This window comes from Cebus imitator, unplaced genomic scaffold, assembly GCF_001604975.1.
Source record: "Cebus imitator isolate Cc_AM_T3 unplaced genomic scaffold, Cebus_imitator-1.0 Scaffold456, whole genome shotgun sequence".
In the NCBI taxonomy this organism is placed as follows: Eukaryota; Metazoa; Chordata; class Mammalia; order Primates; family Cebidae; genus Cebus; species Cebus imitator.
The window spans coordinates 356,528-378,826 of record NW_016107771.1 but is presented as its reverse complement, the minus strand read 5'-3'; the positions used below and the strand labels follow the sequence as shown (position 1 = coordinate 378,826).

Sequence of the window (22,299 nt, the reverse complement as noted above, 5' to 3'; positions counted from 1 at the left end):
ACAATCCAATTAAAAATGGACAAAACTTCAAGAGACATTTCACCAAAGAAGACAGACAAATGACCGATAATCCACATGAAAAGATGCTCAATAACACTAGTCACTACGTAAATGCAAATCAAAATCACAACAGATACTACTTCTCACCTATTAGGATGGCTATCATAAAAAAAGTAGAAAGTAAGTGCTGATGAGGATGTGGAGAAATTGGAACTCTCGCACAGTGCTGGTAGGAATGGAAAATGGCACAGCAGCTATGAAAAACAATTTGGTGGTTCCTCAAAAAGTTACATACTGCCTGGGCAACAAAGTGTGACCCTATCTCTAAAAAATAAAAATAAAAATAAAAAATTAGCTGGGCATGATGGCGCACATCTACAAACCCAGCTACTTGGGAGGCTGAGGCAGGAGGACTGCTTGAGCCTGGGAGTTTGGGGCTGCAGTGAATTATAATCATGCCGCTCAAGTCCAGCCTGGGCAAGAGAGGAAGACCCTGTCTCAAAGAAAAAAAAAGTTAGATGTAGAATTACTATATGATCTAGCAATTACTCCTGTAGGTATATACCTAAAAAAATTCAAAGCATGGGCTCAAACAGATACTTGTACACTAATGTTCATAGCAGCATTATTCACAATAGCCAAAGGTGAAAACCTAAATGTCATCAACAGATAAATGGATAAATAAAAGTGGTATATACATGCAATGGGATATTATTTGGCCTTAAAAAAGAATGAAAATTCAAGATATAATACAACATGAATGAAACCTGAAGACATTATGAAGACAAGTGAAACAGCCAGACACAAAAGGGCAAATATTATATGATTCCATTTACATGAGGTGCTTATAATAAGCAAATTCAAGAGTAAGAAAGTAGATTAGAGGAGCTGGGCACAATGGATCACTCCTATAATCCTGGGAAGCTGAGGCGGGCAGATCACTTGAGGCCAGGAGTTTGAGACCAGCCTGGCCAATGTGGTAAAGCTCCATCTCCACTAAAAATGCAAAAATTAGCTGGGTGTGGTGGCACTCGCTTGTAAATACCAGCTACTGGGGAGGCTGAGGCACAAGAATTACTTGAACCTGGGAGGCAGAGGCTGCAGTGAGCTGAGCTTGCACCACTACACTCCAGCCTGGGCAACAGAGTGAGATTCCGTTTCAAAAAAAAAAAAAAGAAAGTAGATTAGAGGTTACCAGGAGCCAGTGGGGAGGAAAGAATGGTAAGGTGTTGTTTAATCAGTGCAGAGTTTCTGTTTGGAATGATGGAAAAGTTTTAGAAATGAATAATGAAGATGGTTGCACAATGTTGTGAATGTATTTAACGTCACTGGGTTTTATACTTTAAAGCAGTTAAAAAGGTAAAATTTACATTATATATATTTTACTATAATAAAAAACCAAAAAAGCAGTTTGCATACTTTACTCACAACTCACATAAGGAGTCAAAAGAAATTTTAGGTGCGGTTAACAGTATGAGCAAAGTTACCGAGGCCAATAAAAAAGACATAAGAAGTTGAAAAACCTGAAATGCTATAGATAATAATATCAAGAGTGGTTTTCTTGTAATGTTTTTAAATTTACTTTTACTTTTTGCTTTTATATAAAAAATTTAATAGAAAAAATACTTAAAGAACAACCCCTCATACTGGTAAGAACAGTAATAAGAAACAGGCTGCTTGTAACAGAGACCCCAAATAACAACAGCTTAAAAAGTGATAGAAGTCTATTTTTTTTCTTACATAAAAGAATAGAGGCGAAGCCGTTACAGTCACAAGGACCCAGGCCTCTACTATATCTCTCCTCTTGGCTTCTCAAGGTTACTTCAAGTTGCAAGATATCTACTACAGTGGCTATGCACATCTCATCCAATTTCAGAGAACAGAAAAGGAGCAAGAAAAAAGGGTAAAATGGTGTGTCACCCTTTAAAACCTTTACCAGAAGCCCCACCCATGTCTTCTGCTCACTGGCCACGACTACCTGTAAAGAAGGCAGAAAAATGTACTTTTAAAACTCCAATATCCAATAATATAGGAATTCTATGAAAAGAAGAATAAATAGGTGATTAGTCTGACTTAGATATTTAAAATCATTTTTCATCTGAAATTTCAGCTTTCAGCTTTATCATTTGGAAACTTTTCTACAAAGTATAAAAATCTAATCAAAAGATACAAATATATTAACAAATCTTTAAGAGACTGTACACTAAAGAAATTACATTTTAATAAATATCAAAACTAAAAACAAAATGAGACCAAGTTCTGACAACAAAGATGCAATAGTAGAAATAAACTTAGGTACTCAGTTTACACAGTTGTGTCTGTGTGTGCATGTGTTGGTATGAAGAGGTTGCAGAGTGAAAATATTTAAATGCTCAGACATGCCATAATTCACAAATTAAGTTCTTTTACAGACCATCAAACAAGACTCAATTTAGAAAATTCTGAAAATTTCCCATAAAAAAAATGCCTTATTTTTCCAACAGCTTGGTTGAAGTACAATTTAAATAACATAAAATCCACCCATTGCAAGAGTATAATTCATTTTAAAGAATTTACAGAGTTGTACAACCATCACCAAAATCCCATCTTAGAACATTTCTATCACCGTAAAGAGATCTCTTCTGTCCATTTGCAATCTATCCCCATTCCCAGACAACCAGTATACTGCTTTCTTTTCTTTCTTTTTTTTTTTTTTTTTTTTGAGACACAGTCTTGCTCTGTCGCCCAGTCTAGAGTGCAGTGGCACGATCTTGGCTCACTGCAGCCTCTGCCTCCCAGGTTCAACTGATTCTCCTGCCACAGCTTCCCAAGTAACTGGGATTACAGGTACGCACCATGGCACCCAGCTAATTTTGTATTTCTAGCAGAGTGGGGGTTTCACCATGTTGGCCAGGCTGGTCTCAAACTCCTGACATCAAGTGATCCACCCTCCTCAGACTCCCAAAATGCTGGGATTACAGGCATGTGCCACTGTGCCCAGCTACCTGCTTTCTATCTCTATATATAAGTTGCCTTTTCTGGACAGTTCAAATAACTAAAATCATACAACATGTAGTTGTTTTGAGTCTGAATCCTTTCACTTAACATAATGTTCTTGGAATTCATCCATGTTGTGCTTTATCCCAGAAGTTCTTTCTTTTTCTACCAAATATTAAATAGTATTCTACTGAATGGATATACCACATTTTGTTTATCCATTCACAGTTGGCTAGGCATTTGGAATTGTTTCCATTTTTTGACTAACATTATAAATAATGCCGCTATGAACACTAATGTACAAGTGTTTGTGTGGATATATATTTTCACTTCTCTTCTGTGGATACCTGGGAGGAATTGTTGAGATGAATGTTAAGTTTAACTTTTTTATTAAGAAAACTGTCACAGTGTTTTCCAAAGTGGTTGTATTTTACATTGCCCCCATGGATGCATAAGTATTCCAGTTTCTCCACACCCTTACCAGTACTTTTTATTGTACTTCATGTTAATTATAGCCATGCTAGTGGGCATAATGTTATCTCCTTATGGATTAAATTTGCATTTCTTTAATAACTAATAGTATTGAGCACCTTTCCATGTGCTTATTAGCATTTGTATATCTTCTTGGGCATATTCAGATATATTTTTAAATTCTCTTTATTATGTTGAGGAAATATTCTCTCTCCGGAATGATCATATAATTTTTGTTCTTTATTCTATAAATATGTAATCTTATATGAATCAATTTTTAGGTACTAAACCAACCTTGCATTCCTGGGATAAATTCCACTTGATCATGGTATTTAATCCATTTTATATGTTACTACATTCAGCTTGCTAACACTTTGGCTGGGAAATTTTTTGTTTTTGTTTTTTTTCCTTGAGATAGAGTCTTGCTCTTGTTGCCCAGGCTATAATGCGATGGCACGATCTCGGTTCACTGCAACCTCCGCCTCCCAGCTTCAAGCGATTCTCCTGCATCAGCCTACTGAGTTGCTGGAATTACAGGGGGCAGCTACCACATCCAACTAATTTTTTGTATTTTTAGTAGAGATAGGGTTTCACCATGTTGGCCAGGCTGGTCTCAAACTCCTGGCCTCAGGTGATCCACCTGCTTCAGCCTCCCAAAGTGCTGAGATCAGGCATGAGCTACCACACCCAGCCCAGTGTATAGTTTTTACAACACATCTCAGTTCATAAGCTAAATTATTTTTCATTTTTGAGCCAGAGTCTTGCACTGTCACCCAGGCTGGAGTGCAATGGCACAATCTTGGCTCACTGCAACATCCACCTCCTGGGCTCACATGATTCTCCTGCCCTAGCCTTCCAAGTAGCTGGGACTACAGGTGCCCACCACCACACATGGCTGATTTTTTGCATTTTAGTAGAGACAGGGTTTCTTTCACTATGTTGGCCAGATTTGTCTACAACTTCTGACCTCATGATCCACTCACTTCAGCCTCCCTAATTGCTGGGATTACAGGCACAAGCCACTGCACCCGGCCCATAAGCTACATTTTTGATAATTAAAGTGAAATTAAGTGAAATGTAGTTCTATCCAAACAATAAAATTATGTTTAATGGGAAAACATTTTATACTTCCTCAGCTTTTCAAATTTTAAGGGAGTTAAAATTAAATACAATGTAAAACTAATGTTCTTAGTCTAACTGGCCACATTTCAAATGCTCTATAGCCATATGTGGCTGCAGTGCTGGACAGCACAGCTTTAAACTATAAGCACTGTGAGTATTTAAAGGGTAAATATTGTAATATAGGTGGGTTGTTCAGTAGTACCTACAATACTGAATTAAAGAGATACAGTATATACAAAAGCATTCAGAAGAGTAATACAAAGATTAGAGGCACTGAACTGGTGTCATCCTCAAGACCAGTTAGTTAGCTTCCTTGAACAGAATAACATGGTATTTATCAGAATGTAGAATTATACCCACAGCTTACTGTAAGTATATTTACAAGCACTTTTATTCAACACAGACAACAAATCTACTTCATTCAACCCAGGCTGTTTGAAAAAAATTACCTTATTTAATTTCTCATTTATAATCTTCAGTGGTTAAAGGCTTTAAAATATCCATATAATTTATCTCATAAACATGCAAACATTTGTTGTTAACTTGTCCAGTGTGTTTTAATTGTACAATACTCTTCTTTCCAAAGTAATATAATCTACACAGATATATGTTAGTAATATTAGCAGAACTCTAAATGAAATAAATAAAATTCCCCTAAATAAAATTCCACCACCCCCACAATTCAAACACATATAATCCTGCAAAATTACAATAAAATCTGAATACAACTTGATATTTGGCTTTTTTCACTAACATTACAAGTATTTCCTAGGTTGCTACGTAGTTTTCACGGCATACCAAGAATGTGTCATAATTTACTCAAATATTCTCCTTATTACAATTTGATTGTTTCTCATTCTTTACTATGCTTTACTATTTTACAGTAATACTGTAAAAAGAACTAATGAATTAACAAACACGAAAAGCAAAGTTTATTATCAACATGTCTTAACATAATCTAGGTAGCTGTGCATATCCTATTGTGTCACAAAAACAAAAGTTAGAAATATTACTACAGAGGACTGGTGCAGAGAGTATTGTTACTCATGTTAGAAAGGCATCAACTGCCTATATGTAAAAATGCCTTTTAAAAAGATCGTTACACCACTGTTCTTTTCCATGTTGTTACCCTTAAAAGACTTATCTTAGATTAGCAATTCAATATTAAAGGTATGCAGTAATTTAAAAATCAATATGCTCCTCAAATTATACAAAAACTAGCACCAGAAACGTTTATGATCTAACGTGTAGTTTTGAAAAATGCAGGATCAAACTGAGATGGGTATTATGATTAAAATAATATAAGAAAAATCGTACGTACGAAGAACAGGAAATGCATTAAAATTCTTTTAATGGCTATGCTGAGACATAGTGACTAAGGGTGATTGCCTGTATTTCTTTCTCTACCATTGGTTTCACAGTATTTCAAAATATAATTTTGTTTGTTTGTTTGTGATGGAGTCTCACAGTGTCACACAGGCTGGTGACTAAATCCTATGACTTCAAAATGAAAGGGCCCTTTATCTTCTCTTATATATTTGAATTGTATGTTTCCTTCCTTAAAAATAAATCATTTAAAGTATGTTCCAAATATGTACTCTATAAACAGCTTAAAAAGCTTCAATTATGGATCATGTTTAATTTTATGAAGCTAATATCCATTGAATTCTACAATTTTAGTATTGCCCATTAATTTGATTATTAAAACAGTCTTTAGTGAGGGTTAGCCTCATTGTCCTATGTTTTGTTTGGTGAATCTCTGAAGACTGATTATAAGAAAACAAATGTTATTTAGTCCAGAAAGAAAAAGTCTTTTTAAGAGGTTTATGAGTGAAATATATTTATAAAGGGTCAATATGAAGTTACCCGCATATAATTTAACTTTAGGAGGATTAATTTTCTCTAGCCCATGGCTTTTCTGACATGCACCTAAGTTTCAGTATCTCACCTGGCAAATTTTTCTAACTAGTTTGATGACAGTCCAGGACTATCCTTTGGGCATCTCCAATCATAAGGCTATATATGTCACTCTGAGATAATGGACTTATTTATCTCTATATTCAAAACCTGGTGGGATTCAATGATTTTAGAAATGTTACTTGACTGTTTTACCCCCTAGACTTGAATAAAGTCTGGGAATAGTTGCCAGAAAGAAACAGGGATGGAATAGTAGACAGTCTCTTTCAATGCCTAAGTAACAGCCTCTTAAATTACTGTCAATACCTGACTGTAGTTCTGGATGATACGTGGCAAAAGGTTCTCGGATAATAAGAAAATGAACATTTAAAAAATAATATTATAAAATAAATGCAGCTTTTTAAAATGTTCCAACATGAAAATTGTACTCTAAGTATTTGAAGGACTTCCTCCCAAACCCCACTCCAAACATATAGCAATGTTAAAATTTAAAGAGAGAAAATTATAAACATATAGCCATGATCAAAAACTTGTTAGGTATCTCCATAGACAAAAACAAATGAAAACTTGTAATCATAAATAGGGGTTAAGATATAGGCCTTCTGGGCTTCATGACTACAAGTAGGCAGACAAAACCAGAAGTCTGACTCCCACAGAGTGATGAGGGCTGAAAGTACTCTACAAAGGCCTGGAATCACAGCCAGGCTTGCTGCTTGAAATCGGGAATTACAGTGGTACGCCACCACCTGTGTGGAAAAAAAAATGTGAAAAGTGAGAAGGACACTGCCTGTGGCTACAACTTATAAAACATTATGTATCTGAGATGTTAAGAGGCAATGGTTTTAGCCCCACAGTCGAGACCAGGCCAAGGGACCTGCAGGCTTGATATCTGGATCTGCAATGGCCCCAATGTAACCTCAGGAGGGAGCCCTAAGCTACCTATATAAGACCTACTTCTTGCCTAGGTGTCTCAGAAAAGAGTAAAAACAACTATAAAGCCACTAGGGAGAGGTGAAGAGAGAGGAGAGAGAAACTCCCACTCAAGATGGGTGTGAAAATTAAAATTCCACCTGCAGAAACATAATATTTCAATTATCAAAGAAAATTATTTACTTCACAGTTTAACTACCTATATGCAATTCTTCTTAACCATGCCAAAGTCTAAAATGTTTTTATAGCACAATGACAGGTTTGAAGCAGATACACGAACTGGACAACTGTACACAGGGGTGCTGCTTCAAGAGTCTATAGCAATTTCCGGCTACATTTTTAATTAAGTTTTTTCTGTGGCCTCTAAAGATGGCATACAACAAATCATCTTATTTTTCAATTTTCCAAAAATTTCCTATTGCTGACTTTGATAAACACTGGGCATTATTTATAGTAACCACAAATCATTCCTAGTATAGTGCCAAGACAACTATAACTATGGTGGCTTGAGTCGTCTCTAGGGTGGCTTTGGTACATATCTAAAGACAGGAAAACAAGTAGCCCCTCAGTTTGCCTGTATTAAAAAAAAAAAAAAAAAAAAAAGAAAGCCTTACTATGTGGAGAAAATCAACAAATAATTATTTCCCTTGTGTATTTTATTTTAAGGTATACAGAAAAATTATTCAGAAGTATATGTTCAGGGGTACTGCAGTAGACAATGAATACATTGAAAGTAGATAAGAATTATGATTTAGGCTTTAAGAATCAAATTTCCACTGAGTACTATTATACAAAAACTTAGGTTGTTTCATAATCCCTATTGCTAGACACCATTGAGCAGGCTGGAAGATCATCTGCTGGGAGTGCTACAGAAGAGACTCCTACATAAGGAAAGACACACTCGTGAGGTCTCTGCCAACTTCAGGACTCTATTGTCAGTTTTTAAATTTTTGTTTTGTTGCTGTTTTCCCCTCAGCATAGAATGTTTAAGATCTTGGACACCAGTGCAATTTCCTGCATGTACGAGGTCCATTTGAAATAACAGGAGCTACATATGTGTAATAACTGTCAACAGTAAGATATACTTCGTTTTCTCAGCTATTTATGAAATTACAAAAGGTAAAGGCATAAAGATTGTTAATTAAGCATTCAGTTCAAAGGAAAGCAGTACTCATTAGGAGTTATGAAGAGGTAGCAGAGGCAGCTAATAAAAAAGGATGATGTTGGAATCCCTGATTGGTATTATAAAGAGCCAACAGACTGGTACACAAACAGAAATGTATCTAGCAATTTCTTTTTTAAAACATTTAATTAAAGATACTCTAATAATCAAAATAGATGACATCAGAGAATATAGTGAACATTTCATAGCTAGCAACATGTAAGATGGATAAGTTTCAGAATAGGGAGAATGAGCACCCTGAAAGCTAAAATTATAAAATAGGAACTGTGGTGATTTCTTGGTCAAAATATCACTAATGACCTAATACATTAAGTTAATAAATAACACTTAAAGAATTATAAAATATAATAGATGAGTTAGCAAAAGCAAATGACCAACTGTAATTAAACTGATTACCTGAAACCACCCTTAGCAGACAAGCTATGCATGGAAGTTCAGACAACCAATGTTCCTAGAACAGTATCAACTTTACATCAACAGCCTTTACAGAACAAAGTACAGTCAAAATGTATAGTATAGACAACTAACTAGGAAGATGGTAGCTGGCACAATTGGAACAATCTAAATACAAAACAATAAAAGCTAAAAAATATGAAAACTACAAACTATGTCCCTGACAAAATGAAAACAATAATCAGTGATTTTACCCAAAAACAGTTAGCTATATATATGCAATACAGAAATGTTAATTCCTTGAGGCTGTGCTAGCCAATGTATGGTATCCAACAAGCATTAGAAATATTTAAGCACTTAAAATGTGCCAGTACAACTGATAAACCAAAATTTTAATTTTAATTAATTTATATTTAAATTGAAAAAGTGATATTCTATTTAGTTACTAGAAACTTTTGCTTACAACAATTTCGGTACGTGAATCTACTTGCTAGCTATATGCCTTATGAAATCTCAATACAGATCAAGTATTTTCAATCAAAATTTGGCTTCCAAATTAAGGCGTGCTAGAAGTATAAATGTAAAATATACACAGATTTTGATGACAGTACAAAAAGCTAAAATGTGAAATATTTAATTAATAATTTTTGGCCAGGTGCAGTGGCTCACGCCTGTAATCCCAGAACTCTGGGAGGCTGAGGCAGGTGGATCACCTGAGGTCAGGAGTTCGAGATCAGCCTGACCAATATGGTGAAACGCCATCTCTACTAAAAACACAAAACTTAGCCGGGCATGGTGGCATGTGCCTGTAGTCCCAGCTACTTGGGAGGTTGAGACAGGTGAATTGCTTGAACCTCGGAGGTGGAGGTTGCAGTGATCCAAGATCGTGCCATTGCACTCCAGCAAGTGAAACTCGGTCTCAATAATAATAATAATAATAAATTTTAAAAATGAGATTCCATGTTGGAATAATATTTTAATATATTGGGTTAAATAAAACACATAAACAAAATTAATTTCAGGCTGGACATGGTGATGCATGCCTGTAATCCCAGCTACTTGGGAGGCTGAGGCAGGAGAATCGCTTGAACTCAGGAGGTGGAGGTTGCAGTGAGCATATTGCGCCACTGCACTCTAGCTTGAGTGACAGAGAAAGACTCCATTTCAAAAAAAAATTTAATTTCACCTGTCTTTAAGATTCTTAAACATGACTTTTAGAAAATTTAACATCACCTCTGTGTTTTGTATCATATATCTATTGCACAGTGCTGCTCTAAGGGATCAATGGCTTGAAAAAGTCACCTGTCAAAAATCTGAAATATCTGCAGTCAAGATTTGTATGTAAAATATTATCTTATCACCTAGTGTTACAAAATATTACTTTAGGCTACCCAGAATTTGAATACTTATACACTTCAAAGTCATTTGTATCCTCTACATACAGAGAATGGTTACAGATCATTAAGGTATTACTCTAGAGTTACAGCAAACTTTGGTAACATTTAATGGCCATTCTGACATCCAGGGTAAGTAATCAAGTAAAGAATGCTAATTCATCAAAGGCTTATTGATTCTGTCCCTATGTAAATTCCCTTGCCCATACATTAAAAAATGCTTTTGTTTCTATGAGAGCTAAACAAGGATCTTTAGTTTAGAAAAGATTTTGATAAGATTAATTTTATAAAACAATTTTATGTTTACATATATACTTTTATATTTACCTTATATACCTTACAAGCTAAACACTTTATACTCATAAATTTATACACTCAGTCTTTACACTCATAAATTTATAAATATATCTACCATATACATACTTATAAGTATATAAATGCATACACACACACATGCACTCTGTCTCCCTCATAAATTTTCCCCTGGAAGAAAAGCATCAGAACTGCAAGCATTAGCAGTGCTTTTCCAACCTCTTCCATACCATGGCACACCACAGAAAATTGTATTTGTAAGACACACTGGAGTAAACTGTTAAGGCTGCTCAAGGGAGAGTATCACTATGTCAGCACACTTGCTTGCAGCACACCAATTGGGGCACTCGGTCTTAAAAGTCCCTGCAAAATACTGCAAGAACTCTCTGACTCATATTTTGTTTTCACCTGTCTCATATTTTATTCTTACTTATGCCTACAGTTGTGAAAATACAACCCCTCAACATTTTAAATGGCAATATCCAAAGAAGGCCACAAGATGGAGGTATTACTCCATTTTCATTTATATTTGTATTTATGCATTTTTCTGTGTATATTTCTCTTTTCTGTGTACGTCCATATCCTGCGTTCTTCCTTAGCGGTATTCTCAGCTACTACCTCTATCTCTAACATTTATTCTAATTCCTCTGCAACTCAGTTTTAACTTGCTTTATTATAGAAATATATAATGAATGCTTTCACGATCTTTGCTTTTAATATTAAAAGCAGGCAAATAATTGAAATATTTTCTTCTAGTTCTATATTTCCCCACTTCTCTAAAATTAAGTCACTTTTATTTATACATTTTTATCCTGCGAGCAAACTTTTTAAAAAAAATGCTACCCACAAAGTAATAAGTTAACCAAGAATCATTTACTCTAATACATTCTATTACCTTGTAAAGCTGCAGATTTATTACTTTGTGTCTATATCATTCAAAACTTCTCTGGAACTTTTCTTTGAGAACAGTCCTCAAGGTAGTCTATGAGCATTACATGAAATTTATATTCAGATCTTTTTATCAATATAAACTATTTATCCGAGCTTGCTAACCTAATTTAGTCACCAAATTTAGCTCCAAATGACTATTAGCTATAGCTAAAAATCAAATCCAACTTTAAGATTTACTACTAATGAGGCTAATGTGAAGAATATGCTGCAAGCTTTGAAGGCAATTCAAAGCAAGAAGCTTCAGTGTTTTAAGAGATGGCAGCATGTTGAAAAACTGTGAAGCTTTCCAGAATAAATACTTGCAAAATCAATCTAATTTACTTTAAGTTAAACCTTATATACTGCCAAAGGTGTGACATAAAGTCATACATTGATTCTGTAAAACTATAGAACTCTACAACATGGCCATCATTTGAACTTTATAAAATGTCTAAACTAAAATGCTTTATTTAAATACAAGAAGTCTATTTCCTACTACAGATAAAAGATCCATACAGAAATATTGTATGATATAATTAGCTACAAGTCAAGTCACAATTTCCAGACTTCCTACTTTATACATATTTATACATGTTAACTTCTGTAAATCAAATTTAATCACCAACTGTTAATACAAACCACCACTTAAAGTCAGAAAAGAACCTAAATAGTAATCTTATTTGTTAACTGAAAGTGTGGTAACTGGAAATAACTGCTACTAAGATTTGCAATTTAAAAAATTTTTCTAAAAGTCAGAGGTTTCTTTGTAACGCATAAATTCAGTTGGTCATGAAATAGATTCCTTAACCTGACCTATTTTAATAGTATAAATAAAGTTCTTAAAAGTTGACTAGAAATAAGTTTCTACCTTCCTTATGTGTATGGACCCTAAGATTTCTCTATGGTCTATTCAGACTTTCCCAGTAAATGGTAACAATGATCTTTTACTTTCTGGTCGTAACTTATTTCGACTACTGCTCACTATACATGCCACAGTTGGGTCTCATGTAACAGTTTAAAATTCTTGTTCCTTCTATAAACAGAAGTTGTATGTATTCCAGAATGTGTTTAACCAGAGAAATTACTATCTTTCAGAATTCTAGTATTTGCTCTTGGTAGCATTTTAATGTTGCTTCTTTTCCATTTTAATGCTGCTGCATATACTATGGCATGTCCTTTATTTAATTCTTGATCTTAGACTCTTAGCTTTAATATTAACTCAAATTCTATTAGTTAACTGTGTAGCTGCACAGAGCTTAATGCCTAGTGCCTCAGTAGCAATAAAACAGGCATCCATCTGATAATAAAGTATATTATTTTAAACACATACTCTAATCCAAAACGTAGAACATAGCATGCCCTTGCTTTTGTAATATGCCAGGTTACATATGAGATTTCAGTTGCTGGGTGACATAATCAGAAACACTTATAAAATAAGTGAATGAATCCTAACCTTGCTTAATCTAGTATTATGTTAGATGGGGAATGAAACACAAATTCTAGATTAAATTTCTAATTAGGTCCTAATGACACTCTTAGACAAAAAATTTCAGTAAATACAAGTAATATTCAAATATAAACTATTTAGTTCTTAAAATGAAATACCATGCTGTTATTCTAAACATGTAATCATATTTTTACATTCATTAGTATAGGACCCATCTTTTATAATTAAGTGTTTTGATGAAAATAAAGATTTTTGAAAATATGACTGTAACTTCCTTATAAAATAATCTAGGGTCCTGTTTACCCAATCAGAAGTCTCTCTTTCCACTGCAATTCCTTTCCTTTATCTCTGTATAACTCTGTAAGAAAGGCTTTGGAATTGTTTTTAACTATAGGTGGAATTAACTGGTATCATTACTGGCTAAATGGACCCAATAAAGCCTACATTAGAAAACAGTTCTGAAAGTCACAGTAGCATTTGTGGAATAACTAGTTCACTTAAAGACAGCACAACAAAGCTGAGAAAAGGTTTAGTATAGATAGTAGGCATTTTATCACAGTACTTTTATTGGCATTACTTAAAATTGCCATATAAATTCTCCTCTCAGTAATCAAGTCAAATAACTTTAACCTCTGTTTTATTCTTAACATTGAACAAAATATGATTTTGAAATTCACCATATTAAACCAATCACTAGGTAAAACAGTGACACATATAATATTTTAGAATATATCTCTAGGAATAATTATAATAACAGAAGCTAATTCCACTTTCCCAGTTCACCTTAAGCTATTATCTATGAATAATAAAAGATAAAATATTCTAAGAGTATTCTCGTAATTAGCGTAAAGAAAAAACAGAATAGCATAAAGTGAAAAAGGAAACTTAAAACTAAAAGAAAATCTCAGTTCCATCAGCTCTAGATTATATATGGCAAAATTTTCACAATACACTTGCTTTATCCCATAAAACTGTCTCAGGCATCTTCCACTAAACTACATTACCATATTACAAAAACAGTGTGTACATAAGAAAACTAATTTTATGATAATTCAATCTGATGCAAAGATGTAGACAATTAAACACGTATTTATTCAGCTCTAACTCTATGCATACCTACATCAGAAATATGAGTGAAAGATTATCTACCATTCTAGATTTTGTATATCTTTCTTCAAATTAAAAAAAAAATTGGATTCTACAATAAAAATAGGGAAGCTATTATTACACAACACACATGTACAAAGGATAGACTCAATAGAGAAAGACTGAACTACACTCCACCCCACAAGCTAAGTGGATTCCACCACAAGAATCAATGGAGAAAACTGATAATCACAGTACAAATTCACTGTCATCCATGAATGAAATCATTATTTTCATTTCTAAAAGGACTGTGATAGGCTTTGGGGAGGCCCCATTAACTGGTTTTTCCCATCCATAAAGCTGAGTGGACACAGGAGTCAGGCAGACAAGAGATGAACTATCACATTTATAATTGATACAGCTATTGAAGAATACAGATTAAGTGTGATGGCCAAATGGGCTTGCTAGCAATTTTTGCCCTCTTCTCTACAGTCTAGACTTTGAGACAGCATGCTCAAGGGTAAGTCTGGTTAGGATAATTGCCTTACTGGTCTGGGCAGAGAGGTGCAAAGAGAGTGATTTCCACTGCTGATAGTTTTCTGATTGATTAGCTCTTCCTAATCAAGCAAAACAGAGCAAAGGCAATCACCCTCCAGCAAGGTAACTCACACCTCCATGGAGAGAGGTAAGATATGGGTCATGCGATCAGTGGTGTTTTTTTATGGAAGTTACTCCCCACCATGGAACATGGATGAACGCGTAACAATTGCCCCTCCTCTAAACAGGCTGGCTAATATGTACATTTGAAAATATAGATTGAATGAGCTTAAAAGGTTTATTAATTCTTATTTAAAAATTAAAATCCAAATATTTCATAAGCACATGTCAATAATAGCTTTTCTACTGTTAACCAAGTTTTGGCATTCATTTGAATATAACAGTTAGTTATAAAACATGAGAGAAAGAGAATGAAGCACGTTTTCTAGTTACATAAATAGAAGTCTATAATGACTGACTAGCACCATGAAGACAACTCTGACTTCAGCATCGCGTAAATACTACAAAACTTAAGATAATTTAGCTTGTCAAGATTTCAATTCACAGATTTTTAAAAGTGAATATGAAGTGTTTACTGTTGGCTAGAATTACTGTACAAAGGATAAGGAAAGCCATGGTCCCAAAAGACAATTAAAAGAAATACAGAGGCTGGGTGCATTGGCTCACACGTGTAATCCCAGCACTTTGGGAGGCTGAGGTGGGTGGATCACTTGAAATCAGGAGTTCAAAATCAGCCTGACCATCATGGCAAAACCCCATCTCTACTAAAAATACAAAATTAGCCAGGCATGGTGGCAGGCACCTGTAATCTAAGCTACTCGGGAGGCTGAGGCAGGAGAATTGCTTGAACCCAGGAGGCAAAGTTTGCAGTGAGCCAACATCGTGCCATTGCACTCCAGCCTGAGTAACACTCCATCGAAAGAAAGAAAGAGGGAAAGAGAGAGACAGAGGGAGAGAGAGAGAGAGGAAAATAAAAGAAGGAAAAGAAAAGAAAAGAATTGCCACTGACCCCACAAGAAGTACAGGTGTTCAAGAAGCAGGTGCTGTTACACAAAATATAAATACTGTGCAGGAGCCTATAATTTAAATTGGTAACCAAAGATCTTTCAACAGCACATCTTTTTTCCTACACTCCTCTCATCTTCCCCCCATCTCCTCTGAAAGATGCAATATCCACATTGGAATGCCCTATTATTAAAGTCATTCTAAAAATAGTATGAGCAACTAATAAGTCATCTGTATATACTCTCTTCCTAAAGACTTCTGCAACCCCTTTCTAGACTTCTAGAACAAACTTGAAATCTAAGAATACTTGGAAGGAGATTATTCTGCTGCTTGAAGTCTGTGGAAAACTACATAGAAGTAAAACTTGTCCAGTAAAAACTATCAAGCAACAACCTGTTTGGAGAATTACTGTTTACATTTAGTTACAATGTTTATAATGCTTGATTCAATAAATATTTAAGTGTCTACTATGTGCCTTACTATGAAGAAAATAAAAAGCTACCATCTGTCCTAAAAATGAGGCAACTAACTTGCCCAAGGTCATAAGGTGGTCTGGTCCAAGTTCTAAGTCATCTGTTATTCAAATTATAGAGCTTAGAGAGTAAGTCTGAATTATCTTAGACCTGGTGGATAAGGGGATAAAGAAGATGCCACTGTCAGTCACTACCATCTCTGGCTTCTAGTTTAGGATATGGGTATTTCAAAGGAATTTTCTATATGAATTGTCTCCAATTCTTTCCTTTCATTCTCTCCTGAAACCAATATATCCAGACTATTAATCTCACCAATTCATCAAAACAGTTCTTACTGAGGTAGCCAATGACCTCCACACTCTTAATTCCAACAGTGAAGTCTCAGAGCTCACCTTATTTGAATCATCAATCTTCATTTAACCCAGCTGATCCCCTTCTCTTCTTTGAAACACTTTCTTCACATGACTTGAGAGAACCTTATCTTGGCTTGCTTCCTACCTCACTGGCTGTTCCTGCTCAATCTCCATTGTTGATTCCCCTCCATTTCCTTGACTCTTCAAGTCTGGACTCTCCAAGGCTTAGTTCCCAGATCTCTTCTCTTCTCTTTTCTTTTACATTCTTTTATTCCCTTAACTCATCCAGTTTTGTAGCATCCAGTTACTCTGTAAGTGCCAGGGATTCCCAAATTCCTATCTGCAGCCCAAACTTTTCTTCTTGTAACTTTACGCCTGAATAACCAATTGCCTATGTACCAGCTCAACTTCAATGTTTAATAGACATCCCAAATTTAGCATGTCCAAAAACCAGATTCCTGATGTTCTCCAAACCAGGCTCCTAATCCAGGATTCCCCATTTTGATAAATGACAATGGCATCCTTCCAGTTACTGTAGCCAAAATCTTTAGAATAATCTTCAATTTCTCTTTTTTTTCCTCACATACCACAGTCAAGCCATCAGTAAAATGCTGTTCGCTCCACGTTGAAATTAAATCCAGAATCCGACCACTTTGCACCATCTCCACTGCTACCACTCAGGTCCAATCTATACCATAATTATCCCTCTAAGTAACTAGTGCCTCACAGACTATACTCAGCACAGGAAAGAGATCATTTTGAAATTCAAGTCAAATCATGTATCTTTTCTGTTCAAACACCACCTCCCCCAACTTACTTGTAAGTAAAAGCCGAAGTCCTTACAAGGGCCTACAAAGCCCTACATGGTCCTCCCTTACCACCTATAACTCAGATCTCATCTCCCATTACTGTTCTCCTTGATCACTCTGCTCCGGCCACACTGCCTGCCCTGCTATTCCTGAAACACTAAGCAAGCTCCTGCCTCCTGGCCTTTGCACTTCCTCTCTACTCCTCCTTGGATGCCCTTTCACTATGCTACGGTCTGAATGTTTTTTTCCCTCCAAAGTTCATATGTTGAAATCTAATCCCCAATGTAACAGTAATACAATGTGGGGGTCTCTGTGAGGTGATTACACATGAAGGTGGAGTCCTAATGGATGAGATTAGTGCCCACATAAAGGAAGCCCCACAGAGCTGCCCTGCCCCTACCACCATGTGAGGACAGGCAGGAAGGTGCCATCTATGAACCAGAATGCCCTCACCAGGCACAGAATCTGTCGGTGCCTTAATCTTGGATTTCCCAGCCTCCAGAATTGTGAGAAATCAAGTTCTGCTGTTGAAAAGCTGTCCAGTTTATGACATTTTGCTATGGAGGCCCAAATGGCCTACAACACAACAATTATCCACATGGCTTACTCCCTGACTTCTCTCAGAGGCCTCTGTGACCATATAAAATTTATATTTACTTACTTGGTTGTTTACTACCTGTTTCTCCCTACTAAACTATAAGGTTAGGAGTTTTGTTTTATATAAAGGCCAACTCCCAATGCTTAAAATCCAATAGGCACCAAATAAACCTCTGTTGCATGAACGACAACAAGAAGAGATTAGCACATAGAGCCACATCACCATTTTCAGTAGCCTACCTACTATGTCCTGGTCCCTCATGTCTGGCTAGTCACCAAATGACTCTGGCTTGAAAACTATACATGAAAGAACTTGGACAGGCTGCGTTTGTCTCCACCAAATTTCTGTTTTCTGAAAGTCATTGTCAAAGTATACCTTGACAAAGAATCTTCTGGATTACCTATGCTTCTTTATTTTCTTATCTTTCCCCAGAAAGTTGAGTGCTCTGGTTGTTCACACTTCCTAATTAACTATGCAAATCAAGTTACATGAAATTATAAATGAAAATTCTATGAGAGTTCCCATGAAAGGCTAGATTACATAATCTAAATTTTAAACTACTGATACTGAATTTCTGTTCTCTTAAAGGCACTTAGTTTTTCATGAATAACTGAATCTTCAAGATTATTGGATAGGTTATGTGTAAAATCTACAGAATGTAATCAATGATGATAAATTCTAATTATTCCCGATATTAAAGTCATTCTTAAACGTCATCAGAGTTAGAGTTTCACTAATTATTTTTACACATACTCCAACATTTACTTTGAAAATGAGGTATATAGTGTCTCTATGTGCAGGGAGTGGCACCAGGTAATAGATCATAAACATGGTTAATACGAAGTTGCTTGCACATATGAATCTGAAGTGTGAAATGCCTATACTTTGTAACTCTTACAAAAATAAAAAATTGTCAAACTCATGGTACCCTGGCAACCTGGCAATTTTATATTCAGTAATGGAATGAAAATGCCATGTTTGAAAATTAAAATTCAGTGAAAGTTCAATAGTTCACCCACATTTATGATAATCTAAGGGGGAAGGGGATGTACATTTCATATCTAAGTCACGTGAAGTGTGCCTTGAATGACAACTATAGTAAACATTAATTTTTTACTCCCATAACTATTCAAAGCATTGTACAAAGGGCTCAATCAGATCGTATGAAGTGTACATCTTTCACCCTACAAACCTGAAATCCGCGAAATGTCATCTTCTCCTTGGCACAAGGCTTCAGGTAGAGAAACTGAACATCTACCCTCACTCAACCACCCTCAATGGTATAACTAAAGCAACATACGGATTTTACGAGTTAATGTCTCAAGTTAAAAAAGAAAGCGAAATGAAACAACAGGAAAATAAAATAACAACCCAATCCAACATTACTGGTTGAGGGCTTCTCTTCCAATCGCACCCCAAGTTCTCTGCTGCTCAAAAAACTTAACAGCTCCAACTTGGTAGAGGTTTCAAATTCCTTCAGATTTCTAAACTGCGATAGGAACCCCTACCTAACAGGCTAAAAAGGTGACAAAGTGCAAGGTAAGAAAAACTTCTGCAACACAGACACTGGCCGCAGTGCTTTCCTATCTTCCCAGAAGGGAAGCAGAGGGAGGCAGCTGAAATAAATAAGGATGAGGGTAAGTGGAAGATGATCATTTAGGGTGAGAAGTGGCTGCTCTTTCTCACATTCAGGGGGACAGGAAGGCAAAGGCAAGGCGTTAAATTGGAAAAAAAAAAAAAAAAAAAGTCTACCCACACTACTCTTCCTTCTTTCTCCAGTATAGCTGGAGGGGGAAGGCTCTTCCCCAGAACGCCAGAGCAGAGAGAAGGCATCCCACCCCAGGCTAGAGACGCCGTCCAGCCTGTCACTGAAACTGGGACTAGAAAAGTTGGGGCAGGAGTGAGGATCTGGGGAAGGCAGACACGTCCTTCCGAGGCTGGGGACCCTGGTGGCCCGGGCTGAGGGCAGCCAGAGCCCGGGGTGACCAAGCCTTGCCCACGGTACTCGGCTCTCTCGGAGGAACCCGGGTCGCCGGCCGCCTGCCCTGGCCCCTCTCCGCCCAGCCCCGCGCGCCTCCGCGCTTACCTGCTGCACCCCGAGGAACTGGTAGAAGTTGAGCTGCACCTCCTCCACCAAGTCAAATAACTCCAGGTCTCCGCTCTCCCAGCCGCGCGCGGGCGCCACGGCCGCTAGCAGGAGCAGCAGCAACGGCCACAGGAGCGGCGTCCGCGGCGGTGGCGGCGGGAACGGCACCAGCCCGAGCTGGCGGCGCCCAGGAAGCTGAGCCGGCCAGGAGCAAGGAGCCGTCATAGCGCTGAGCTCGGAAAGGTCACCCGCAGCGCAGCGCCGTTGGCCGAGAGCAGGGACGTGGCGGGCGGCGGAGGTTGTGGGGAACAGCGCCTGTCAATGGAAAGCGCGGGCAGGCGCACCAGAGTGACCCGCCGGGCAGCTGGCCCGAGAGGGAGCGCGGAGGTGGCGGGAGCCGGCGGCCGGACACGTAAGTGGGCAGGCGGGGGCCGGAGCCTGAGCCACCTTCCGCCGACCCTCGCCCCTAGGCCTACACTCAGCTGGAGAGCCAGCGCCCGGCGCTGGGGCTGCATGAGGGGAGAGGCTTCCCTTCGCGTCAGCCTATCCCAGGCCTCTCTTCCGGTGACATCACGTCTCCTAGCAACCGTGGGGACGGGGGCGTGGCCGGAAGTCGGGACGCTGGGCGCCCCAGATCTGGGCCTGAGAGAAATGCTTCTCAGTAGGTCGCGCGCACCAAGGAGCTGTACCTGTGCCCACACGGGCTGAGAGACAGGGACGATTATAGCCATCACACGTCTATCTGGAACTCCCCACGTGGACTTGCCCCGAAATAGCTACTGTCTTCCCCTCCCCTAGATACCGAATACTAAAAGCATATTTGAAGTCTTATTAATTATGGCTTCGGTTCCATGCATTTAATTAGTCCATCAGCAAAGACAGAACGAGTTGAACCAGCGTCTAAAAGGCGCAAATCTAGTAAGTAGAGAGAGATGGTGCAGAAAAGGAATTCAAACCAAGACCAAAAGTATGCTTCTGATTATAAGATTTACAGGCATAATACCATAAAATGGCCTGGTAGCATTAATAGTTAATAATGGCGACCCAATCATAGTTGGAGGAGAAATGTAGTTTATCCACCTTAGCCCACCTCCAGATGGGGTTCTTTTGAAAACAGACCTCAATTGAGATTTTTCTTTTCTTAAAAAAAGGCTAAAAACCTCTTCTCTCTTCCATAACAATGTCCCACCTCCTAGTCTTACATTGCCTCTGTTCAGCCTCTTTTCAATTTATTTTCTCTGCCACAATTCTCTTGTGTGAACTCTATTTTCCTTTTGTCTTTCTCACATTTCTCTTCCCCGACTTTCTACTCTTGTTAAGGAAGAAGGAAGCAAAAAATGCCAGTAAAACTCAGAAAGCTAGTTCAATTTTGAAAGTTTGACCTCATGTTCTTTCCATCTTGGATCTAGTTAAGCTCAAAAGTGGAATGATAAAGCTACTTCCCTCTCATAGTCAGAATATACTATTATGTTAGATAAGGGTTAGAAAAACAGTAGGAAGCAAATCTTACTGAAGAAATCCTAGTATGGAGTTTAAAAAACACTTTAAAATAAAGTCAAAAATAAATGTAAATCTTGGTATCATGGAGTTTTAGAAATATTGTTGAATGAAGTCATAAATGAATGCAAGTTATCTTTCTTAAAAATAATAGATATGCTTGAATTATTCACATTTTAATCTATCATGAGGGCTGCTATAACAAAATACTTTAGAATGGATGACTTAAACAACAGATATTTATTTCTTACAGTTTTGGAGGTTGGGAAGTTCAGGGTCAGGGTGCCAGCATGGTTGGGTTCTGATGAAGCCTTCTTCCTGGTTTGCAGATGGCCATCATCTTGCTGTATCCTCACGTGGCCAAGGAAGAAGGGGTAATGGGTGGATGGATAGATAGGCAAGAGTTCTCTGCCAGGCGTGGTGGCTCACACCTGTAACCTAGAACTTTGGGAGGCTGAGGTGGGTGGATCACTTGAGACCAGGAGTTTGAGACCAGCGTGACCAATTTGATGAAATCCTGCTACTAAAAATACAAAAATTAGCTGGGGGTAGCTCGTTCCTGTAGTCCCAGCTACTCGGGAGCCTAAGGCAGGAGAATTGCTTGAAACTCAGAAGGCAGAGGTTACAGTGAGTAGAGATCTCACACCACTGCACTCCAGCCTGGGTGACAGAGTGATACAGTCTCAAAAAAAAAAAAAAAAAAAAAAAAAAAAAAAAAAAAAAAAAAAAAAAAAAAAAAAAAAAAAGAGTTCTCAAGTC

At 37.3% G+C, this 22,299-nt stretch overlaps 1 protein-coding gene across 1 annotated transcript in view; it reads right to left on the bottom strand.

Annotated features, from left to right (window-relative positions):
• The window catches only part of DNAJC1 (DnaJ heat shock protein family (Hsp40) member C1), a 216,974-nt gene extending 196,381 nt beyond the window's left edge, over positions 1-20,593 (bottom strand). The window contains exon 1 of the mRNA XM_017511880.1: positions 20,044-20,593. Coding sequence (XP_017367369.1) covers positions 20,044-20,268 — 225 coding nt within the window. The 5' untranslated portion in view covers positions 20,269-20,593. The remainder of the gene's footprint in view (positions 1-20,043) is intronic.
• Positions 20,594-22,299: the final 1,706 nt, after the last annotated feature.